The sequence below is a fragment of the Octopus sinensis genome, linkage group LG11 (assembly GCF_006345805.1).
Source record: "Octopus sinensis linkage group LG11, ASM634580v1, whole genome shotgun sequence".
Classification (NCBI taxonomy): domain Eukaryota; kingdom Metazoa; phylum Mollusca; class Cephalopoda; order Octopoda; family Octopodidae; genus Octopus; species Octopus sinensis.
In genome coordinates, this window is record NC_043007.1 from 38,859,946 (window position 1) to 38,882,445 (window position 22,500).

At 36.1% G+C, this 22,500-nt stretch overlaps 2 protein-coding genes across 4 annotated transcripts in view; one reads left to right on the top strand and one right to left on the bottom strand.

Annotated features, from left to right (window-relative positions):
* The window catches only part of LOC115217597 (WAP four-disulfide core domain protein 1), a 25,435-nt gene extending 16,884 nt beyond the window's left edge, over positions 1-8,551 (top strand). Inside the window, exons 6-8 of the mRNA XM_036507673.1 lie at positions 1,067-1,181; positions 5,727-5,835; positions 8,456-8,551. Coding sequence (XP_036363566.1) covers positions 1,067-1,181; positions 5,727-5,775 — 164 coding nt within the window. The 3' untranslated portion in view covers positions 5,776-5,835; positions 8,456-8,551. The remainder of the gene's footprint in view (positions 1-1,066; positions 1,182-5,726; positions 5,836-8,455) is intronic.
* Positions 8,552-12,350: 3,799 nt separating this feature from the next.
* Positions 12,351-21,359, bottom strand: LOC115217598 (TBC1 domain family member 19-like). 3 transcript variants are annotated; one of them, XM_036507375.1, is made up of 2 exons: positions 19,051-21,359; positions 12,351-12,371 (listed from the first exon to the last, which is right to left on the bottom strand). In XM_036507375.1, exon 1 carries the CDS (start codon positions 20,708-20,710, stop codon positions 19,145-19,147), a length of 1,566 nt encoding a protein of 521 aa, XP_036363268.1. In that variant the 5' UTR covers positions 20,711-21,359; the 3' UTR covers positions 12,351-12,371; positions 19,051-19,144. The 3 variants fall into 3 exon arrangements, with proteins under 3 accessions (XP_036363268.1, XP_029643210.1, XP_036363269.1); XM_029787350.2 differs by lacking the exon at positions 12,351-12,371 and adding an exon at positions 12,790-12,806; XM_036507376.1 differs by lacking the exon at positions 12,351-12,371 and adding an exon at positions 13,641-13,663.
* Between the last annotated feature and the right edge of the window lie 1,141 nt (positions 21,360-22,500).

Genomic DNA, 22,500 nt, shown 5'->3' on the forward strand with positions numbered 1-22,500 from the left:
GCCCCTTGTGGGCAATAAAGAAATAAGAATAGTTAGCTCTCAAAGAAGTAGTTGAAATGAATTCCTTGCAATGCTCAAAAGGCTCTATGGAAGTAGCTGATGGCTTCTGCTGCCTGGGCAGTCCAATAAGCAGTGGTTGAAAGTGTTCTGAAAATACAATTGTCACAATTAAGATAGTGTGGGTGGTAACAGGAGAGTCTCTCTCTCTCTCTCTCTCTCTTTCTCTGGGTAAAGAATAAGTTGTACAATACTTGTATACTAACATGGTAGTGAGCTGGGGGATCTAAATGCAATGGATTGCACAGTTTGAAAAGGAATGGAATGATTATGATCTGCCGGATGTGTAATGTCAGTGTACCTGAATGGTGAGGCAGAGATGTGGTAAGAGAAAATCTATATAAAAGTGGAATCAGTTGTCGCATACAAGTGAGACAGTTTCATTAGTATGGACATGTAATGTTATGGATGATGACATGAGTGTGGAGAAGAAGTAAGAGACACATGTGGAGGTAACCAGCAGAAGAGGAAGATCAAGGAAGACTTGGTTAGAAGTGGTGAATGAAGGCTGATCTCTCAATGAATGTAGAAGAGCATAATATTGGTGTGAAAAAGAGGTTAATGTTATAAGAAAATGTAAGAGAAGAATGTAAGAAAGGGGAAACATAAAAGAGAAAAAAGATGGCAGTAAACATGAACGAAGCCTAATGTGAAGCAAATTCAAATATCAATCTGTTTGTGTGATTTTTGTGAAGTCATGGCATGGTGTCCAAGTTTCATAACAGATGGTTCTTGAAGTGCCTGCATTTCAAAATATCTCTGATCTGGTGTTTAAAAACAAGTGCATCTTATGCTTGGCTTTGAGAATTTTACTTTTTCTGCTATGCATAGATCATACCTTTTCCTTCCATTTTTGTCGAAGTTAGATCTAAACCAACAAAAATGGAAGCAAAATATGAATAAATGAGCATTGTATTTTGGCTGATGTGAAAACTTTTAGTTAGCATGTTATGCTATTAATCCTGTTGAATTAATAATGATACTTCTTTTTTTTTTGTCTTTGAATCAGTGAAAGATTATGAACAAAGAGAACAAAAAACAAAACATATAGATCCAACCTCTTGTTATGAAGATTCCATAATTTTCTTAAATGGAGCATCAGTACACTACAAAGGAAAATGGTGGTAAGTAGCATTCATACTCCTCCAGCAGCAAACTTGATTTTTTGATAGAAGGTATTATAAAAAACAAAAATCACAAGCTATGACCTCCATCAAAAGCTGTACCCATGTGCAACATTTTAGCTTCCTAAATGCAAAACTATTGTCTACAACTTTGAACAGATACTCATCATCAAGATTTAATGTCTATTTCCCATGTTGGCATGGCTTTGGTTCAACAGGTGAACCAAAGGACTGCGCCAAGGTTCAGAACTGTTAGCATGCCGGGCGAAATGCGTAGCCATATTTCGTCTGCTGTTACGTTCTGCTGAGGTTGACTTTGCCTTTCATCCTTTGAGGGTCGATAAATTAAGTACCAGTTATGCACTGGGGTCGATGTAATCGACTTATTCTGTTTGTCTGTCCTTGTTTGTCCCCTCTATGTTTAGCTCCTTGTGGGTAATAAAGAAACAAATATTGTCATGATTTCTACGGCTGGATGTTCTAATGTCAAATTCTTGTTTTTTTTTTAAATGCTTTTGTGATTACAAGAAGTTGGGTAAACAGTCTTCACCCTTTTGATACAAATCCACCTGAGACTACCTCTGATTCTATGTTACAAGCTCCTTATTTTAAAGTGATCTAAATTAGCCCCCCCCCCAACTCCCTCCACTTCCATCAAAATTTCATGTTAATTTATGTTCCAAACACTGATTAATAACAACAGAATTATTTTACTAAATTCATTATTTTCAAAATTAATTAAAACAAAAGCAATGTATTGCAACAGAAATGTGGTAACAAAAGGGGTTAAAGTCTCTCAGTAAAGACAAACACAGGCTTCACTGAACAATCCTTTCACTGGTTTAGTCAAGTACTCCAAAACTGAAGAGATTCATCTTCATCATCATTGTTTTAATGTACACTTTTTTTTTATTCTTGTAAGGGTCAGACAGAGTTTATTGAGTCAGATTTTCTGTGGCTAGATATCCTTCCGGTTGCCAACCCTCACTTGTTTCCAAGTAATAGAATATTTCCCCATGGCCTGAGATGTTTTTGCTGAATATTGGAAATGAATGACCCTGCTTGTATGACAGTGACACTTATTTACAACTATCACATGATAGTTGGAGACACAAACTTATACACAACTCACACACACACGCACCCACACATAACATAAACACATATAAATACACACACACATATAAATACACACACACACACATGTGACAGGCATCTTTCCCTTTCTGCCTACTAGCCAAAACCACTTACAAATCTTTGGTCAGTCCAGGGTTGGCTGTAGCAGAAAACAACTTGACCAAGATGCTGGACAGAAGAACTGAACCTGAAACCATGTGGCTGGGGAACAAACTTCTCAACCACACAGCTACATCTGTGCCTGAAATGTATAATTCATATTCCATTATCATTTAAAACATATTTTCCTCCATGACCATCTGTTTAGTTTCAAAGAAACAAACTGAATAGATTCAACTTTTGGTAAAGAGACAAGCTTACTTTCATTCAGCAATTTAAATGTATGGCTTAGCTAGGATGAAGAAAAAAGTGCACCTGACCTTGTAAACACAGTCTGACACACTTTTACTCTTTTACTTGTTTCAGTCATTTGACTGTGGCCATGCTGGAGCATTGCACTTAGTCAAGCAAATCGACCCCAGGACTTATTCTTTGTAAGCCTTGTACTTATTCTATCGGTCTCTTTTGCTGAACCACTAGATTATGTGGACGTAAACACACCAGCATTGGTTGTGAAGCGATGTTGGGGGGACAAACACAGACACACAAACATATATACACACATACATATATATATATATATATATATATATATACATATATATGACGGGCTTTTTTCAGTTTCCGTCTGCCCGAGGCTATAATAGAAGACACTTGCCCAAGGTACCACGCAGTGGGACTGAACCCGGAACTATGTGGTTCATAAGCAAGCTACTTACCACGCCTATACATACCACACAGCCACTCCTACACCTATACTGTTTAAACATTGTAAAACTTTAAGTCTGGAATAATATTCCTGAGGATTTGAAGTTCTAGTTGATGATGGGTTGGATATAATGATTAGTATTGATGCTGAGGTAGCTGGGTGGTAATCAACAGTATGGTGGACGGGTGGGCCAGGTGATCTTGGGTTGACATGCTATGTAACTATAACTCAGAAACCTTGATATCATTCGTAATAGTGGTAGAATAGATAGAGAGATGTGACACCACATGTGGGACAAGGGTTGTAGTGCGTTGCTAAGTGAGGTTTTTATCCTTTTAAAAAGAAATTATGCAATTGGCGCAGAAGTGGCTGTGTGGTAAGTAGTTTGCTTATCAACCACATGGTTCCAGGTTCAGTCCCACTGTGTGGCACCTTGGGCAAGTGTCTTCTACTATAGCATCAGACCGACCAAAGCCTTGTGAGTGGATTTGGTAGACAGAAACTGAAAGAAGCCTGTCGTATATATGAATATGTATGTATGTATGTATATATATATGTGTGTGTGTGTTTGTGTTTGTCCCCCCAACATCTCCTGACAACCGATGCTAGTGTGTTTACGTCCCCGTAACTTAGCGGTTCGGCAAAAGAGAATGATAGAATAAGTACTAGGCTTACAAAGAATAAGTCCTGGGGTCGATTTGCTCGACTAAAGGCGGTGCTCCAGCATGGCCACAGTCAAATGACTGAAACAAGTAAAAGAGTAAAGAGAGTAATAAATCTTTGTAAAAGGATCATAGTTTAAGATGGGAAATGGTGATGGTGGGGTGTGGTTGCCATGATTACAAATGTATCATCTTTTTCTCCTTAAAGTATAAAATTTCTTCCTCTTCCATTTCTCTAATACAAGATGAACAAATAAAATAAACAAATGAACGAAAAATAGAAATAATAAAAGTAATCACTCAAAATTTGAGGTTTTGTTTTTAATATTATTTATTTAATAATAATAATAATAATAATAATAATAATAATGATGATGAAATTATTGTATACAGTGCTCGGGTGCGCCACAACTTGTCAGAAAGTGCGTATAAAGCATATGCAGTAATGTACAAATGTTTGGAAAGCGAACTGTATGAGTCAGATACATGCTTATTTCGAGGTACAGCTTGATGTCATCTGCATATTTCAGCATTGTGGCATTCTTTAAGTTGGCATCTATGTCATTAACATATGCAACAAATAAAAGGGGGCCAAGAACTGTCTGTTCTTATGTTCTGAGTTCAAATGCTACTGAGGTTGACTTTGCCTTTTATCCTTTTGGGGTTGATAAAATAAGCACCAGATGAATATTGAGATCGATGTAATTGATTTACCAAAATTACTGGCCTTGTGCCAAAATTTGAAACCGATTTTATTAAGTAAGATGATGACCTGGTAGAATTGTAAATTGTGTTGGACAAAATGCTTGTGAAATTCTGGTTCTTTACATTCTGAGTTCAAATTCCACCAAGGTCAACTTTACTTTTCATCCTATCAGGGTTGATAAAAGAACCAGTCAAGTTCTGGGATTGATGTAAATGATTTGCCCACTTTCCTCAAAATTGCTGGCCTTGTGCGAAAATTAGACAGAAGTATTGAAGGTGCCAAGCTGGCAGAATCTTTAGAGCATCTTTAGGCGGAATCTTTAGGCAGTGAGAATCTTTAGACGGCAAGCTGGCAGTAATGTTAGCACGCCGGGTGAAATGCTTAGCAGTATTTCGTCTGCTGTTATGTTCTGAGTTCAAATTCCGCCGAGGTTGACATTGCCTTTCATCCTTTCGGGGTCGATAAATTAAGTACTAGTTATGCACTGGGGGTCGATGTAATCGACTTAATCCCTTTGTCTGTCCTTCTTTGTCCCCTGTATGTTGAGCCCCTTGTGGGCAATAAAGAAATAAGAATCTTTAGAGCATCAGACAAAATGCTTAGCTCCATATTTTTTTTTTACTTATCATGTTCTGAATTCAAATACCACCAAGTTCAACTTCACTTTTCATCCTTTCAGGATTGATAAAATAAGCACCAGTCATGTACTGGAGTCAATATAATTGACTTACCCTTCCTCTCAAAATTGTTGGTCTTGTGCCAAAATTAGAAAGAAGTATTGAAGGTACTAAGCTGGTAGAATCACTGATTATGTGAACATTGTTTGAAACCAATTATTTGAAAAACATTTATTTGAATGGAAAATTGTATGAATGAAAATTATTCAAAAGCACAATTATACAAAATGTTAATTATCCTAAATTTTTAATTTTATTTAAACAAAAATGATAGAATTAAAAATCAAGTACACAAATGATATTTATTACAAATAACTGTTTTTCGAATAATTGTTTTGAACAATTTTCATGATACGGAATCATTAGACTATTGAACAAAATGCTTAATAGTATTTCTTCCAGCCCTTTACTGAGTTCAAATATATTGCCTTCATCCTTTCATATTCCATAAAGTACCAATGAAGTTCTTACTTTCTCCCACGAAATTGCTGGCCTTGTGTCAAAATTTGAAATCATTATTATTTATTTATTTATTCATTTACTTTCCATTTCCAGTAACTGTATTGAAGGAAAACTGACTTGTAAGAGAAAACGTAGGACATGACCTCTTGACCTGATCATGTGATGGAACTGCCTAACCTCAGAACTCCCCAAAATACACAATGTAAGTGAAAATATTTTCATGCAAGATTTCTTTCTTAAAGCTAAATATCAGCTAAACCACAGTCATGGCTTGGAGAGTTGGTAACAGAGTAAAAATGAATTAATTTCTACACACATAAACACAAACATATCATCATCATCATCGTTTAACGTCCGTCTTCCATGCTAGCAAGGGTTGGATGGTTCGACCGGGGTCTGGAAGCCTGGAGGCTGCGCCAGGCTTCAGTCTGATCGGGCAGTGTTTCTACAGCTGGATGCCCTTCCTAACACCAACCACTCTGTGAGTGTAGTGGGTGCTTTTTACGTGCCACTGGCACAGGGGCCAGAAAAGGCTAGCAAACGGCCACGATCGGTTGGTGCCTTTTACGTGTCACCGACATGGATGCCAGTGAGGCGGTGCTGGCATCAGCCGAGTTCGGATGGTGCTTTTTATGTGCCACCAGCACGGGTATCATAACTACAATTTCCATTTGGTTTTTATTTTGGTGCTGATGTTGACGTACTTGACTCACTAGGTCTCCTCAAGAACAGCGGATCACTCTATGATCCAAGCAGATCCACACTCTACGATCCACAGCAGATAGAAATATTTGGAAGGAAAATAAATGGAAATATTGTAGACCAGCCGTAAATTGCTAAATGGATCATAAGAATGACTCAGTGATCTTACTATAAATCGAAAATAAAACTTAGATTTATAAAGCAATCCTAAGATTTCAAAGTTGGGATGGTATGGACATAGTCGACAAGATGGATCCAAGAACTCAGTTGGCTCCTATTTTAGCGACTCTGCAAGGATAAAAGTTAAAGATGGCCTGAACGGTATTTGAATTCAGAACGTATACAATTAAATATCGCAAGATATTGTATTCGTTATTTTAATGATTCTGACAATAACGATCTAAAAAAAAAAAAAAGAAATTATTTAATAGTATCAGGTTAAATGGGGCATAACTCGTACATACAAGGGAGACAACTTTTACACATGTTCATTGACAAATTCCCGATCTTTAGTTGATAAATCATGAAAAATTACAATTCAATAGGAGTTATTATTATTTAGTTGTTATTGAGTGACTTTAATTAACTTTGCTTGGGCTGTGTACGAGCTCATTCTTAATCACATCCCAATACACCAACAACTGAGCTTCTGCAGACCCATTCCTGTATATTAATGGACAATATTTGATAGCTTGAATAAGACATCAAATGAAGCAAAAATTTTTAGAGTCATAATTTATTAATGTAAATAAGGAAAGGCATATCGTAACTTAAATAAAAATAAAAAACGGATGAACTTTGAGTTTTTCATAAAATGAATTTATTAAATTTTATTAGAAAATATTTTAACCCAGAGAACACCAGCAGATTTTTCATACAACTCTGGATTTCCTGGTGGCCCATTTTTGGAGAAATTGATCTGTGCTAACTCTAGCTTCTATGAGAAGTCAATCAAATCTCTAAAATATTTAAAAACAGGAAGGACATACTTGAAAAAAAAACGAAAAAAAAACGAGACAGCCAAAGCCATAGGTCTGCCTTAAGGCTCAAATTACAATAACAACAAAACTATGCACTTATTCAAATTTGGTGTAATTTATTTAGAAGATATATATTAATTGTTTGTTAGTGAATTTAAATTGCCAAACATATGGTCATAAGTTCATACTTTTACTAATGTTATTGTATTTTTGTCCAGAGCAATGTCTCAAAGTCTCTTTATTCAAGTTTATCAAACTGAAACAAAAAGCAGGCTTGACCTGTATTTTACAGTTGAGTCCTTGAAGTCAAAAACACATGCTGTACTTGGGGTAAAAACATTCATTTATTCACAAATAAATAGCAAAGAAAATATTACTAAGAAGTAAAAATAGATTGTAAAAAAACACAAAACAAAACAAATATACAAAAAAATATATATATCATTCAAGGGCTAAAGGGGATTTCTGAATCACTCTGGGTATATTAACAATTTTTAATGCTCCCTGTATGATGTGGCTTTCCAAGTACAACATTCTCTTATGGGCTCACTATGCATTTACAAGAAACTGTTGCAACACATTACATCACACACCATTAAAGAAAACCAATAGAAAAATATCAACAGATGATGTGTCCATACTTGATAAAATTCCCCACAGAGATAGACAATTGATTAAAGAAGCAATATTCATATTGCAACACAAGGTCACAATACCTATTTCTTTACTACCCACAGGGGGCTAAACACAGAAGGGACAAACGAGGACAGACAAACAAATTAAGTCGATTAAATCGACCCCAGTGCGTAACTGGTACTTAATTTATCGACCCCGAAGGGATGAAAGGCAAAGTCGACCTCGACGGAATTTGAACTCAGAACGTAACGGTAGACGAAATACTGCAAAGCATTTTGCTCGGCGTGCTAACGTTTCTGCCAGCTCGCCACCTTAAAACACACAAATAACTCAACCAAAATAAGCATGTTTGTCATGATGTGTAACTTTAATGGGCAATCTACAAATCTGATGACAGGGGTATCTAATGTTCTAATGGTTAAATTCTTGCTGTAAAACCATCATCAACCCCATTTTAATATAAATTAGCACTAACTTTGCTTTTATATTTTTTTATCATTTCAGGAAAACAGATTTGTACCAAAAATGTCCACAATGTATATTATAAACTGTTCTGATATTTCCACCAAGAAATTTGTGCAATAAAAGATATTTATAAGACCTTGCCATTTTGTTTTTTTTTTCTATGACTGTAAATGCTTTGGAATTTAACAGTTATGTGATATATGTAACCTTTCCTATATAAAATCATTGTTTGGTTTTCTTTATCGATTACAATTAATTTTTCATTTTATAATCTATTTCTTCTTTCTACATATATAAGTATATACTAACATATGTATTCATGTGGTCCCAACAACGTGTGTGAATACACACACACACACACACACACAGAGTGAATGAAGAATTGAAAGAAAGTAGCACTGAACATATTTGGTAGGAGTTATATATATTTCTAATAACAGTTTGATTCAACGGTTTTGTTGGGCTCATCTGATGAGATGGATGTATCCAATGCACCACAAAACTTCAAGTCATATGGTGGTGAGTTAAACTGTTATATAATAAATACATACATATATACATATATAGGCGCAAGCATGGCTGTGTGGTAAGAAGCTTACTTACGAACCACATGGTTCTGGGTTCAGTCCCACTGTGCAGCACCTTGGGCAAGTGTCTTCTACTATAGCCTCGGGCTGACCAAAGCCTTGTGACTGAATTTGATAGATGGAAACTGAAAGAAGCCTGTCGTGTATGTATATATATATACATATATATATGTATGTATGTATATTTATGTGTGTGTATTTTTGTGTCTGTGTTTGTCCCCACTACCAGTGATGTCCCTGAAACTACTAGGCTTACAAAGAATAAGTCCTGGGATAGATATTTTTGACTAAAGACTGTGCTCCAGCATGGTCACAGCTAAATGACTGATATGTGTAAGAGTCTCTGACTTCCCTTCTCTGGATCTTTCCTTTTCCTATGTTTCTGACGAAGAGCTCCACTCGAAACATAAAATCCTCCTTCTTCCCTTCCTTCCTGAGCGTCCAATAATACTATATTTGTTCCACGTCCTCGCGTTGTTGTGTTTTCTCTTTGTGTTTTCATGTTTGGATTAACTTTATATATATATATACACACACATTAAGAAAACAGACATTTAATACATCAAGGTTTTATTTTACAGGTAATCACATCTTTCTTTAGCACGACTTACACATGTTTCTGCTGGTAACCAGTGCACACTGGAAAGTGTGTAACTTGGTGTTAATTATTGGTACTGCTTCATCAGGGTCCATCTGAATATAGTATAAATATAACCAAACTTCTTTTGTTTGTTATTAGCATTACTAAAAATAATCACATTTTTATGAACTTTTAGCCTGTCCAGTAAGGAATGCTTTCTACTGTCCTTAAATTAGATTAATACTCACAAATGTTTTAAGATTCAGGTTCTTATTCTTCCTTACCATTCCATCAATGTAGAATAGTATTTTTTATTTTTCAATGTATCAAGATACTTCTTAGTTTGTTGATGTTATTATCATTATTATTATTATTATTATTATTATTATATTATTATTATTCTATGTTTGACTTTTGCTTTATATTTGTACAAGTTGGCTCCAAGTCTCACGCAGAGACCTCAAGAGACAACAAGTTGGAAGTTCATGTTGTTATTATGCCTAGTGTACCTATTATTATTATTATTAGTAGTAGTAGTAGTAGTGGTAGTATTAATAGGCTACGAGTCTATGATTTATTTACTAATTTTAGAATTAGTCTAATATTTTTTTTGTAGTTAATTTTGTTCAACTTAGACTTCATTTTCAACTCTTTACAATTAACCTTAATTTATGTATAAGTTTTGATTTATTTAGGTTCCAGCTTACCAGTTCCTTGACTGCGGCCATGCTGGAGCAATGGTTTTAGTCGAAGAAATCAATCCCAGGACTTATTCTTTCTAAGCCTACTACTTATTCTAATGGTCTCTAAGAACCTCTAAGTTACAGGGACATAAACACACCAGCTACGGCTGCCAAGCAATGGTAGGGAGATAGACACACAAACATATATATATATATATATATACATACATATATATGTATATATATATATATATATATACATATATATACACATATATACATACATATATATATGCATATGTGTGTGTGTGTGTATATATATATATATACATATACCAAATCCACTTACTAGGCTTTTGTTGGCCTGATACAATTGTAGAAGACACTTGCCCAAGGGACCACACAGCGAGACTGAACCTAGAACCATGTGGTAGGTAAGCAAGCTACATACCACACAGCCATTCCATCATACTTTGTTCGAAACAGCAGTTTTATTAAGATGAATATTATGTAGATGTGCAATTACTTAATTATGACACATAATTAATTTAAATTAAGTTTTACACTTTTGATACCAACTTGTCCAAGACTGATCCCTGGTTCTATGATGCAAAATGTTTGTTTTAAAGGGGTCTAAATTTAAACCTTCCACCAAAACTTCATGTTCTGTTCCAAACACCAGCTTAATAAGGACAAAGGTATTTTACTACATTCTTTATTATTTCTACAATTAATTGGGAAAAAAGCAGTGTATTTCAACAGAAATGTGGTAACAGAAGGGTTAAAAGCTGTGTTTACCCAAATCATCAGGAATGTTATGTTAATGATGTGTTATTATTTGAGCTTTTAATTACCATGTGCTTATTCTTTGATGTTTTTGCATCAATTCTCACCGCACTCCCTCTTTATATTATATATATATATATATATATATATATATACACATATATATACACATATATACATACATATATATATGCATATGTGTGTGTGTGTGTATATATATATATATACATATACCAAATCCACTTACTAGGCTTTTGTTGGCCTGATACAATTGTAGAAGACACTTGCCCAAGGGACCACACAGCGAGACTGAACCTAGAACCATGTGGTAGGTAAGCAAGCTACATACCACACAGCCATTCCATCATACTTTGTTCGAAACAGCAGTTTTATTAAGATGAATATTATGTAGATGTGCAATTACTTAATTATGACACATAATTAATTTAAATTAAGTTTTACACTTTTGATACCAACTTGTCCAAGACTGATCCCTGGTTCTATGATGCAAAATGTTTGTTTTAAAGGGGTCTAAATTTAAACCTTCCACCAAAACTTCATGTTCTGTTCCAAACACCAGCTTAATAAAGACAAAGGTATTTTACTACATTCTTTATTATTTCTACAATTAATTGGGAAAAAAGCAGTGTATTTCAACAGAAATGTGGTAACAGAAGGGTTAAAAGCTGTGTTTACCCAAATCATCAGGAATGTTATGTTAATGATGTGTTATTATTTGAGCTTTTAATTACCATGTGCTTATTCTTTGATGTTTTTGCATCAATTCTCACCGCACTCCCTCTTTATATATATATATATATATATATTTATACATACATATGTACATTCAGACATACATACATATATATATATATATATATATATATATCATATATATGTGTGTATATGTAATTATCATAATAATTATTATAAAGCAAGAGCTTGTTTATACAGTTTCCAGCTTTTAATAATAAACAAAATGTTCAAAGTACTGAACTTAATGAGATGAGAATATTTTCTCGTTTGATAATTCAAGCATATGGTGATAAATATACCTAGATGTGTGTTTGTGTGTATCATAAATGGGTATATATATATGTAAATACACATAGGTGCAGGAGTGGCTGTGTGGTAAGTAGCTTGCTAACCAACCACATGGTTCCGGGTTCAGTCCCACTGCGTGGCATCTTGGGCAAGTGTCTTCTGCTATAGCCCCGGGCCGACCAATGCCTTGTAAGTGGATTTGGTAGACGGAAACTGAAAGAAGCCTGTCGTATATATATATATATATGTATGTATGTATGTGTGTGTTTGTGTGTCTGTGTTTGTCCCCCTAGCATTGCTTGACAACCGATGCTGGTGTGTTTATGTCCCTGTCACTTAGCGGTTCGGCAAAAGAGACCGATAGAATAAGTACTGGGCTTACAAAGAATAAGTCTCGGGGTCGATTTGCTCGACTAAAGGCGGTGCTCCAGCATGGCCGCAGTCAAATGACTGAAACAAGTAAAAGAGAGTATACTTCCCCCCCCCACACACACTTTATCGAATTTAGAAACAGGTAGAAAAATGTGCTCAATACATGCAAATGAGTTTAGTAATTTATTTGCAGATGTGGCTTTATTTTCCTACTACTTAGTTTCGCATTTCCATTCTTCATAGCTTTGATAAAATGAATATGTATGTCTGTATATGTGTATGTGTGTGTGAATATATCTATTATATAAAATCCGTTCTGTCTGTCTGTGTGTGTGTGTCTTCTAGGATCTCAGGCATCCTCCATCCGATTGCGCTCAAATTTGATATGTAGATACCAATGGTATCAGGGCGTGTATGTCTTGATTTGTTACGATGCTTTGTAACCAATTATGTTTAATACGTGGAGGCGTGTGTCAGCATCATGATCATAAGATTGTGGTTTCGATTCCTGGACCAGGCGACGCGTTGTGTTTTTGAGCAAAACACTTCATTTCACGTTGTTCCAGCCCACTCAGATGGCAAAAATGAGTAACACTGCAATGGACTGGCATCACGTCCAGCTGGGGAACACATACGCCATTGAAACCGGGAAACTGGGCCCATGAGCCTGGCTAGGCTTTAAAAGGGAGCATTTATTTTTTTTATTTATTATGTTTAATGCAAACAAGAATGTGATTGAAGATGTAAAACTAGGTAATATGTAAATATGCATATATCAGGAGTTCTTGCTCCTTCTTCAGCACCACATCCAACCCATTAACCATTTCACAAACTCATTGCTTAAATAGCCACTAAGTATAGCAGTCTAACATTATTGAATATACCAATTTTACATATTAATGTGAAAAATCAGTGCTGGTAATAACTTCTATAGAAAATCTGTAGAGATAGGTGTAGGAGTGGCTGTGTGGTAAGTAGCTTGCTTACGAACCACATGGTTCCGGGTTCAGTCCCACTGTGTGGCACCTTGAGCAAGTGTCTTCTACTATAGCCTCGGGCTAACCAAAGCCTTGTGAGTGAATTTGGGAGACAGAAACTGGAAGCAGCCAGTCATATATATGTGTATATATATATATATATATATATATTATATATATATATATATGTATGTATGTGTGTGTGTATGTTTGTGTGTCTGTGTTTGTCCCTCCAACATCGCTTGACAACCGATGCTGGTGTGTTTACGTTCCCGTAACTTAGCAGTTCGGCAAAAAGAGACTGATAGAATAAGTACTAGGCTTACAAAGAATAAGTCCTGGGGTCGACTTGCTTGACTAAAAGGCGGTGCTCCAGCATGGCCACAGTCAAATGACTGAAACAAGTAAAAGAGGTTATCTTAACATGTGATTTAATAGCACTGCTAACACAGCAGGACACAGAATTGACTTATAAAACATTTAATATACTTTGCAGTACACTATAGTTGCTTAATGAAATATGGTGTCCCTACAAGTAATAAATAGTAAATTAACATGATTCTGTTCTTCATATATTTAGTGGGTCTGGTCATTAAACCATTGTTGGTAGCATATAATATTAGATACGATGTTTGTGAAGGTGAGAATGATCACATTAATTATAGGTTTCCATATTTTTTATTACAAGAAACATTTGCATTTACATATGTACAATAATTATTTAAATAGAACATTATACATGAGATAGTGAATGTAATAATTTGTTTTTTTATTTGAAAATCATTCATGGTTATTAAAGACAGAATAAGGAGAATGAGTGGAAATGCTTCGACACAAAAATACCCAACAGAGTTCTGTATAGTGACTGGGGCTCTTCTGTCTAGGAGTTCACTATCCCAGCTTTTTATAACATTCAGTCAGGCTTCTAGAACATTCAGAATTATTTAGCAGGAAAATTCACAAAACTTACTTTCAAAAATATGCTGCTTGTTTAGTTCCACACCAGCCAATCTGATTGGTTGGACCATGTTCATGTAGATATTAATGCCTCTTATAGAAACACAGTTAAGATTTTGCAGCTGGCCTTTGCCTTTTATTACAATAGTTAGGTTGTAGTATTAAACTGGGGATCTGAGTGGGATGATTCAAAACCAGGCAGAATCCTTTGTTGATTGGCCAAATCAGTTCTGATTAGATAAATCTATAATCAAAGATGTTCTATTTGTAACCATCCTTTCATTCCCCTGCCCATACCACTCTATTTGGTGCTACATTAGATAAAATGTTCTTCTGCTGTTATAACATATGATAGGATTTAATTCAAGGGAAATTTGGCTTCTATTTCTAGGAGATTGAGTTATCACACAGAACAGTGGTTCCCAACCATTTCACAGCCATTTAATTTAAATGAATTTTCTCTATGGACCCTAGGCATGTAAATATCTGTCAACTCAACAAACTTCTTTTCCCCAGTTTCATCTTTCAATTTAAATGTATCATCATCATCGTCGTCATCATAATGTCTACTTTTCCATGCTTGCCTCCCAAACAAGTGGTCTCAGCCTTATGTCCACTGTGCAACTCTTGGGAGGGGGGGAACCAAAGCCTTGTGATGGCTTGACAGGCAGAAATTGAATAAAGCTTGTCATATTTTTAATCTTTTACTTGCCTCAGTTATTACACTACAGCCATACTGGAGCACTGCCCTACCGAATTTTAGTCGAATGAAAAAAGCCCAGTACTTATTTATTTCTTTTTTAAGCCTGGTACTTATTCTATCAGTCTCTTTAGCTGAACTGCTAAGTGATGGAGACATAAACATACCAGCATCAGTTGTCAAGTGGTGGTGGGACACAAAGACATACAGATATTGTTGTATAGTAAAACTGTACCACCCCTCCCAGTAAAAAGTGGTAGTAGCCAGCCATTACAAATAGACCAGTAGCCAGTCGGAAGGTTGAGAGTATGTGTAGACTGTGTTAATAGTCATGTCTGTGCTGATATAGTAATTATACTGAGTGGACGTTATAATGATCCAACCTCTTGAGGATGATAACACTGTACAACTGGGGGTTGTACAGTGCCAGATGGAACCAGCCTATCGATGACTTCGGAACATAACAATATCTGTCAGAGCAACAACCGTCATCAAAAGACAGATCAAACAGTGGCAAAAGACTGCTTACAACATATATACACACACACACACACATATATATATATATTGACAAGACTAAAAATAAGGATTACTTCTAAATAGCAATAGCATTACCTTTAATTCTATAATTATATACTGCCTTTCAAAGACCAACATGTTTCAATTGCACCTACTAGTAATCGTTACAATTGCAACCTTACTATAAAACGGTCCAGTCTCTTGAGGGTCTTAATTGATATCTCTTGCTATGGCCATTTAATGATTTTCTTTTATAAATTCTGCATTGTATAATGTAGAGCTGATGCAAACAATCTCTATTTCAAGTTCTAATGGGATAATCATTTTTAGTCCATCATTTGAAAACCTTCTATAGCTTAACCCTTCCATTACTGTATTTCTGTTGAGATGCTCTGTGTTTCTTTCAATTACTTTAAATATAGCAAGGAATTTAATAAGATAACTTAGTTATCATTCAGCTAGTGTTAGGAACATATTGTGACTAAGGTTTAGTGGAAGATTTTAATTCAAAACTTATGAAAACAAGACGAGCCAGAAACGGATTGGTATCGAAAGGGTTAAATGAAAATTAATCATTTATACTTGGCAAATGTGGATTTCCTCATGTGCAAGCATCTCAATGCTTGCTATTGTCTAAAATATATTACATTAGCCTTGGTTATGAAAATTCTGTAAAATTCTTCTAAGTATAGGTCACATCTATTGGTTCCAAGTCTGTATGGTTTTGCAATACAAATTAATTCCCATTTAATCATATAGTCCTTATTAATTTGCTAAGACTTGTTTGGAACCTTTTATTTTTGTCCTTAAATGAACTCAAATAATTTGTCCTTCTCCTCTTGAAAATTAGTGATGTCCCATCAATATAAAAGAATTCCTTACCCTCAGCTGTAACTATACATCTATACATTACATTTCTAGTCTTACACTTATTTTCCACATAACAGGATACCCGTTTAGAGCAATTGCAAAGATAGCCTTTTATATTTCTGTCAGATTAAGTTTCAATTTGATCATTCATTGTAGAATTAAATTCCTTTCCACCAAGTTCTTTATTACTATTAACTCCTATAGATAATGCTATCTTTGTTCTATTTCTAGGTGAACTCTTATTCGATGTGATGTTATTTATGTTAATCGGATGATCGAGAATTAACCTCAAAAAATATTTTTACTAAATCTCTTTTATTCATTTCCTTGCTTTCAGCCTTGTGCTAATGGAGGGTAATTTGAAATGGTTTTTAGTTATTGTGCTGTTTCTAAGTACCTTTAACTATAATTATATCTATATAATTATCTGTCTGTCTATCTATCTTTCTATCCATCCACACATATATATATATATATATATATATATATATACACGATGGATTTCTTTTACTTTCCATCTACCAAATCCACTCACAAGGCTTTGGTCAGTCTGGGACTATAGTACTAGACACATACCCAAGGTGCCATGCAGTGGGACTGAACCCAAAACCATGTGGTTAGGAAGCAAACTTCTTAACACACAACCACAGCTGCACTTATGTGTGTCTGTGTTTGTGTGTACCCTTGTCTTGACATCATGTACTGATTGCAAGCAAGCTTCACCATCAAATAAGTCATGCTGTTTAATTCCAAGTCTTTCATGAAAACGTGTGTAGCCACAGGGAAAATTACCTTGCTTTGAAACTGGTGAGTGTTGGCGACAGGAAGGGCATCTGGCTGTAAAAAAAAATCAGCCTCAGAACATTCTGCCTGACTCATGCAAACATGGAAAAGGGAACGTCAAATGAAATGATGAACATTTAATATCCTTTCTGATATAGGCGCAAGGCCTGAAAATTGGTGGGAGGAGAGGTACTTAGTTTATCAAAGCCGAAAAGATGAAAGGAACGTTAAATCGGAAGAAATGCTGCTAAGCATGTTCCCAACACTCTCCCAATAGTCTCCGAGCATAGCTCAGGTATGTTGTTATCAATTCGTTTAACTGCCTGGGAATTGCATTAAAGGTAGATGTGTCTGTGAAATTTTCTGCGACTTTTATGCTAATGTAATAATCACGGAGTTCAGTTAGACAGGTGGTTCTCAACTATATTTTGTCTATGAACCCCTTTAATTTCTATTTTATTCTACTGGACTCCCATAGCCACTGGATATTAAAAAAAAAATCTCACTATTCTTTTTATAATTAAATATTATTTGGAACTGTATAAGAAAAATAGTCAAATTGTTTTGTGTATTGGTGAAAAATAACCAATCTATAGCACGAGCCCCAAGGGTCATGAGGACCCCAGTTGAGAACCACTGGACGAACAACTGAATACTCATCGTCGATATAAAAGGTCCACGGTGGTGCTGATTCGACAGTATTTGAACGGACAACAAAGGGACATAACTACATACTGCTAAGGTATTTAATTTCTTACATAAGGCACAGGGACAGAAATTTTGTTGGGTAAAGGCAATTGTGGATTATATGAACCTCAGTGTTTCATAGGTATTTCCTTTTATCGACGCCCGATTAATAAAGAGCAAAGTCAATCTAAGCTGGATTTGAACTCAGAACCTAAGCAGCCAGACCTCGTCGACCAGAAAATGTTTAAACAGACATCACGAAGGGACATAACTCTGTAAGGCGTTTAATCCCAAATAACAACATTATCACATGGCCCTTCTGCTATAATTCTATAACAATCCTGTTTACATCTGGGATGCTTTAAAGTCTAATGAGTTTAGTGTACATTATTCATCCACAACAACTTTTTAATAAACTCCAGTACTCCTTAAATACTTGTTTGATCAATGCAGAAAGAGTTTGTATCTGCAGTCTTCGGACACAGTAGTTCCTCTGACACCGATGAGGTTGATAAGGTCAACAACGTTCCTCTTGAACAGTTACAATGTGAAGACCACAGGAAAACTATGGACAGGGAACGAATACTGGAGAGACGATGGTGGGCCCCAGAAGAGTGGAGAAGATCTACGCAGTATATACTTCTTTACTGCCCAGAAGGGACTAAATATAGAGGGGGCAAACAAGGACAGACGAAGGGATTGAGTCGATTATATCGACCCCAGTGCGAAACTGGTACTTTATTTATCGACCCCGAAAGGATGAAAGGCAAAGTTGACCTCGGCGGAATTTGAACTCAGAACGTAACGACAGACAAAATACCGTTAGATCTACGCAGTATGGGCGGCGAGATGAGTGAATTGTGCCCGAATGGAGGTGGTACGAGTGTACCTAGCTCTGAAAAAGCAAGCAGAGGCCCCAGGAACTTATTCTAGCAGTGATAAGCGCAGAAGTCGATCTGTTGTTATTTAAACTCACAACGTACAGTGTCAGATGTTCATACTACAAGGGGTATTTAATGACTCTCTTCCATTCCTGTTACTTTATTAATGTTTTAATTCTGACACATATTCATACACATGTGTGAATACGTGTGTGTGTGTGTGTGTCAAATAATCAAAATGTTATTACCATTCTATGGAAGATCTATCGATGTCTGATTAACTAAGAATCGTGCTACAGAAATTATTTTGAGAACAAGGCCAGCTGTATAAGAGGCATTATTTGCAGTGTCATCAAATCAGCAAAAACTCCTTCAGCAGCTGAAAGACTTTGCACTTTCATTAAATTACTCTTTCGGAAAGAAAATATGGCAGCTGCAAGGACAGCGAGGATCTGTAATGAGTCAAACGCAAGTATACGGTCCCACAATAATAAAACCTGATCGCAAGCAAGACAACCAGAGAAAGCCCTAATTATCCACTTAAAGGCGATTCTCAGGGGTTGGATGCCGTGGAGTTTTAGATGAAAGAAAACTTCTGGTTCTAAAGTCTGCAAAAGTTGCTCGAACAACAGACAAATGGATAAAATGCCTTCTTCGTGAGACGAGATGCAATGGAGCCGGAAGAAAAATCTGGAATACATTTCTCTAAAGATAAAATAAAGTTGCTCTGGTTCACTATAAAGGTAACAGAATGGAACAACATACATGGAGAAACCATGAAATGGTATAACACCACTGGGAGGAAATATCACAGACAAGTCACTGTTTCCTAGTTTGCCACGAATGTAGGATTTTGGTAAACTGCCGTTGGTTTTGTTATTGCAGGTCAGTAAAATGGTATCACGCGAAAACGGTAAAAGGACTTGATATAATAAGTCTTCGAATACAAAATACTGGTCGTCATTGCTCGCCGTCAGTTTAATGTCTTTGTAAAGTAGTTTATCAGTGAGAAGTTCGTGTTTAAACACATAATTTTTCAGTTGTTTGTAGTAAACGTAGTCAGTGTTGCTTATATCAAGGCCAAGCATTTGGCTCCAGAGTGTCCTTCGTAAGCTGACTGGACATCCTTTCTTGGAATATTCTTGTGAGACTGGAGTTAAGCCGAGAGCGATAACTTTATTACCGAGTTTTATGTTCTCATTGAAGAAGCTGTCGTTCAGGCCATCGACAGTATCGTCAATGCCTATTTGACAATGGTTTATCGAAATCCCACTATAGAATGCTCGCAATTCTGATAGGTTCCTGACTTCCAGCGCAATTTGAATTATACCCCACATACTCATAGGTCCTTCGCTGTTCCTGTTGATGTTTTGGTTCTGAATACTTATGATGGCATCAAGGAAGTCTTTTGGTGCATACACAGGACGGATGTTCGTTGGTTCACGGATGTTAGCTCCCAGTTCCGTCCATTGGCTCATCATGTGGTTGATGTCTTTTTGAGGTCTCTTGCGAGCTAAAGATATATTTTGTTCAGTACACATGGCATTCAGACTTTTAACAATTCGTCTCTCCCAATTTTGCTGTGCCTCGTACAAGTGGTCAAGTTGTTCCTGCGAAAATGTCTGTAGTTTCTGTTTCGCCGCAAGGTATCCATTTCGCTTCAGGTAATTGTAAACGTAATTACGGAGTGGACGGTCAAATTTCGTGTCTCGAAGCTTTTGATATAGTGTTGTTTTGACGTCAGACAAACGGACATTTAGTTTGATGGCTTCTTCTTGAGCTTTTGCCAACATTTCCTTATATAACATGGAGGGTTGTAACAAACGGATAATGTTCTTAGAAAGAGTTAACGTTTCTTCTGCATCCATTTTGAGGTAGATTTTGTTTAGGTACTCCTTAAACTGTGTGGACAAATCTAAGACGATCAACAGGTGTTTGAAGTACAAGTTGTTAACTGCAGAAAGATTTCAATATTTCCGAGAAATTAAATTTTCAATGATTATTTATAAAAACGCAATTTAAAATTATTCAATCGAATAAAAATTGTCTTTTTATAATTTCATTTTATGTTCCGAAGGAAAAATAAATTCGGTTTTACTCCGGTTCCAACAGATTTGTAAATGCTCGTATACGTCCATCTAAAAAACCAGCGTGTCAATATTTGAATATAAGGATACTAATAATCATTGTATACACATTGTATATAATTATGAATAGACGTGTGTGTGTGTAAATTTTCCTTATGTGGGAAATGCAGGTTCACAAAGAAGTGTACACGTCTAAAAGCCGAAATAAGTGAAAATGAAACAAAGCTCAAAGAACAGCAACGAGAAAATATAATAGACAAATCAATTGTCGTATGAATAAATAATTAGAAAAAAAAAGTCAAACATTAGAATATACTTTAAATATGAAGTCTAACCGAAGCCACTTTACTCACATGTTTCACAACACCGTAACGTGTATTTATTGATCTGAAATAGTCACGCTGCACCCTCCTCTTGCTCTCATGTACACACACACACATACACATATATTTATATGTGTGTATATAATGTTTGGAGCTAACGCTTTCAGTTTCAGTCTGTAGCACGATGGAAGCTTCGCAGCGTCGTCACCATAGCAACTGAACGCGATTGCCCGACATAACACTCGCCACATATATACAGACTGGTTACGCAAACAATTACTTTCACTCCGCTTCTCTCTCTCTTTCTCACTCTCTCTCCTCTCTTTTTCTCTCTCTCTTCTCTCTCTCTCTCTCTCCTCTCTTTGTCTCCAGCTTTCAGTATTTCATATATTTCTCGTCTATCAATATCCACCATTTATCAACTTTTATTTAGCCCCAGGCTGGCAGTGATTGAGTAAACCAATTATCGAAAGGGTTTCTAGTCGTGACCATCACATTTTAATTTTAGTTGTAGTGTATCTAGGGCTCGCTATATTATTCAATGTGTACATTTTTCAAGACGTTGGGGTGTGCTTTGAAGAAGATTTGACAGCTATTTCCAGCAGACGAATGACCAGTTAGAGGCTTTTTCAATGGCTTGTTATTCTATCTATCTATCTGTCTGTCTGTCTGTCTGTCTGTTTTTAGTTGAGACCCTTGATGGATGAAAAGCGAACCTGACTATGGCGGGATTTGAACTCATTCTGTCTGTTCTGCTACAATTCTAATAATATGCCAATAACACGCTATTTACAAATAGTTTCTTTTATTACAGAATGAGAACCGTATACTCTTTTATTCTTTTACTTGTTTCAGTCATTTGACTGCGGCCATGCTGGAGCACCGCCTTTTAGTCGAGCAAATCTATCCCAGGACTTATACTTTGAAAGCCTAGTACTTATTCTATCGGTCATTTTTGCTGAACCGCTAAGTGACGGTTCGCTAAGTAAACACACCAGCATCGATTGTCAAGCGAAGTTGGGGTGGGGGTGGGAGGCAAACACAGACATATAAACATATACACACACACACATACACACATATATATATAAGGTTCAGTTTCCGTCTACCAAATCCACTCACAAGGCTTTGGTCGGCCCGAGGCTATAATAGAAGACACTTGCCCCAGGTGCCACACAGTGGGACTGAACCCAGAACCATGTGGTTGGTAAGCAAGCTACTTACCACACAGCCACTCCTACGCCTAGA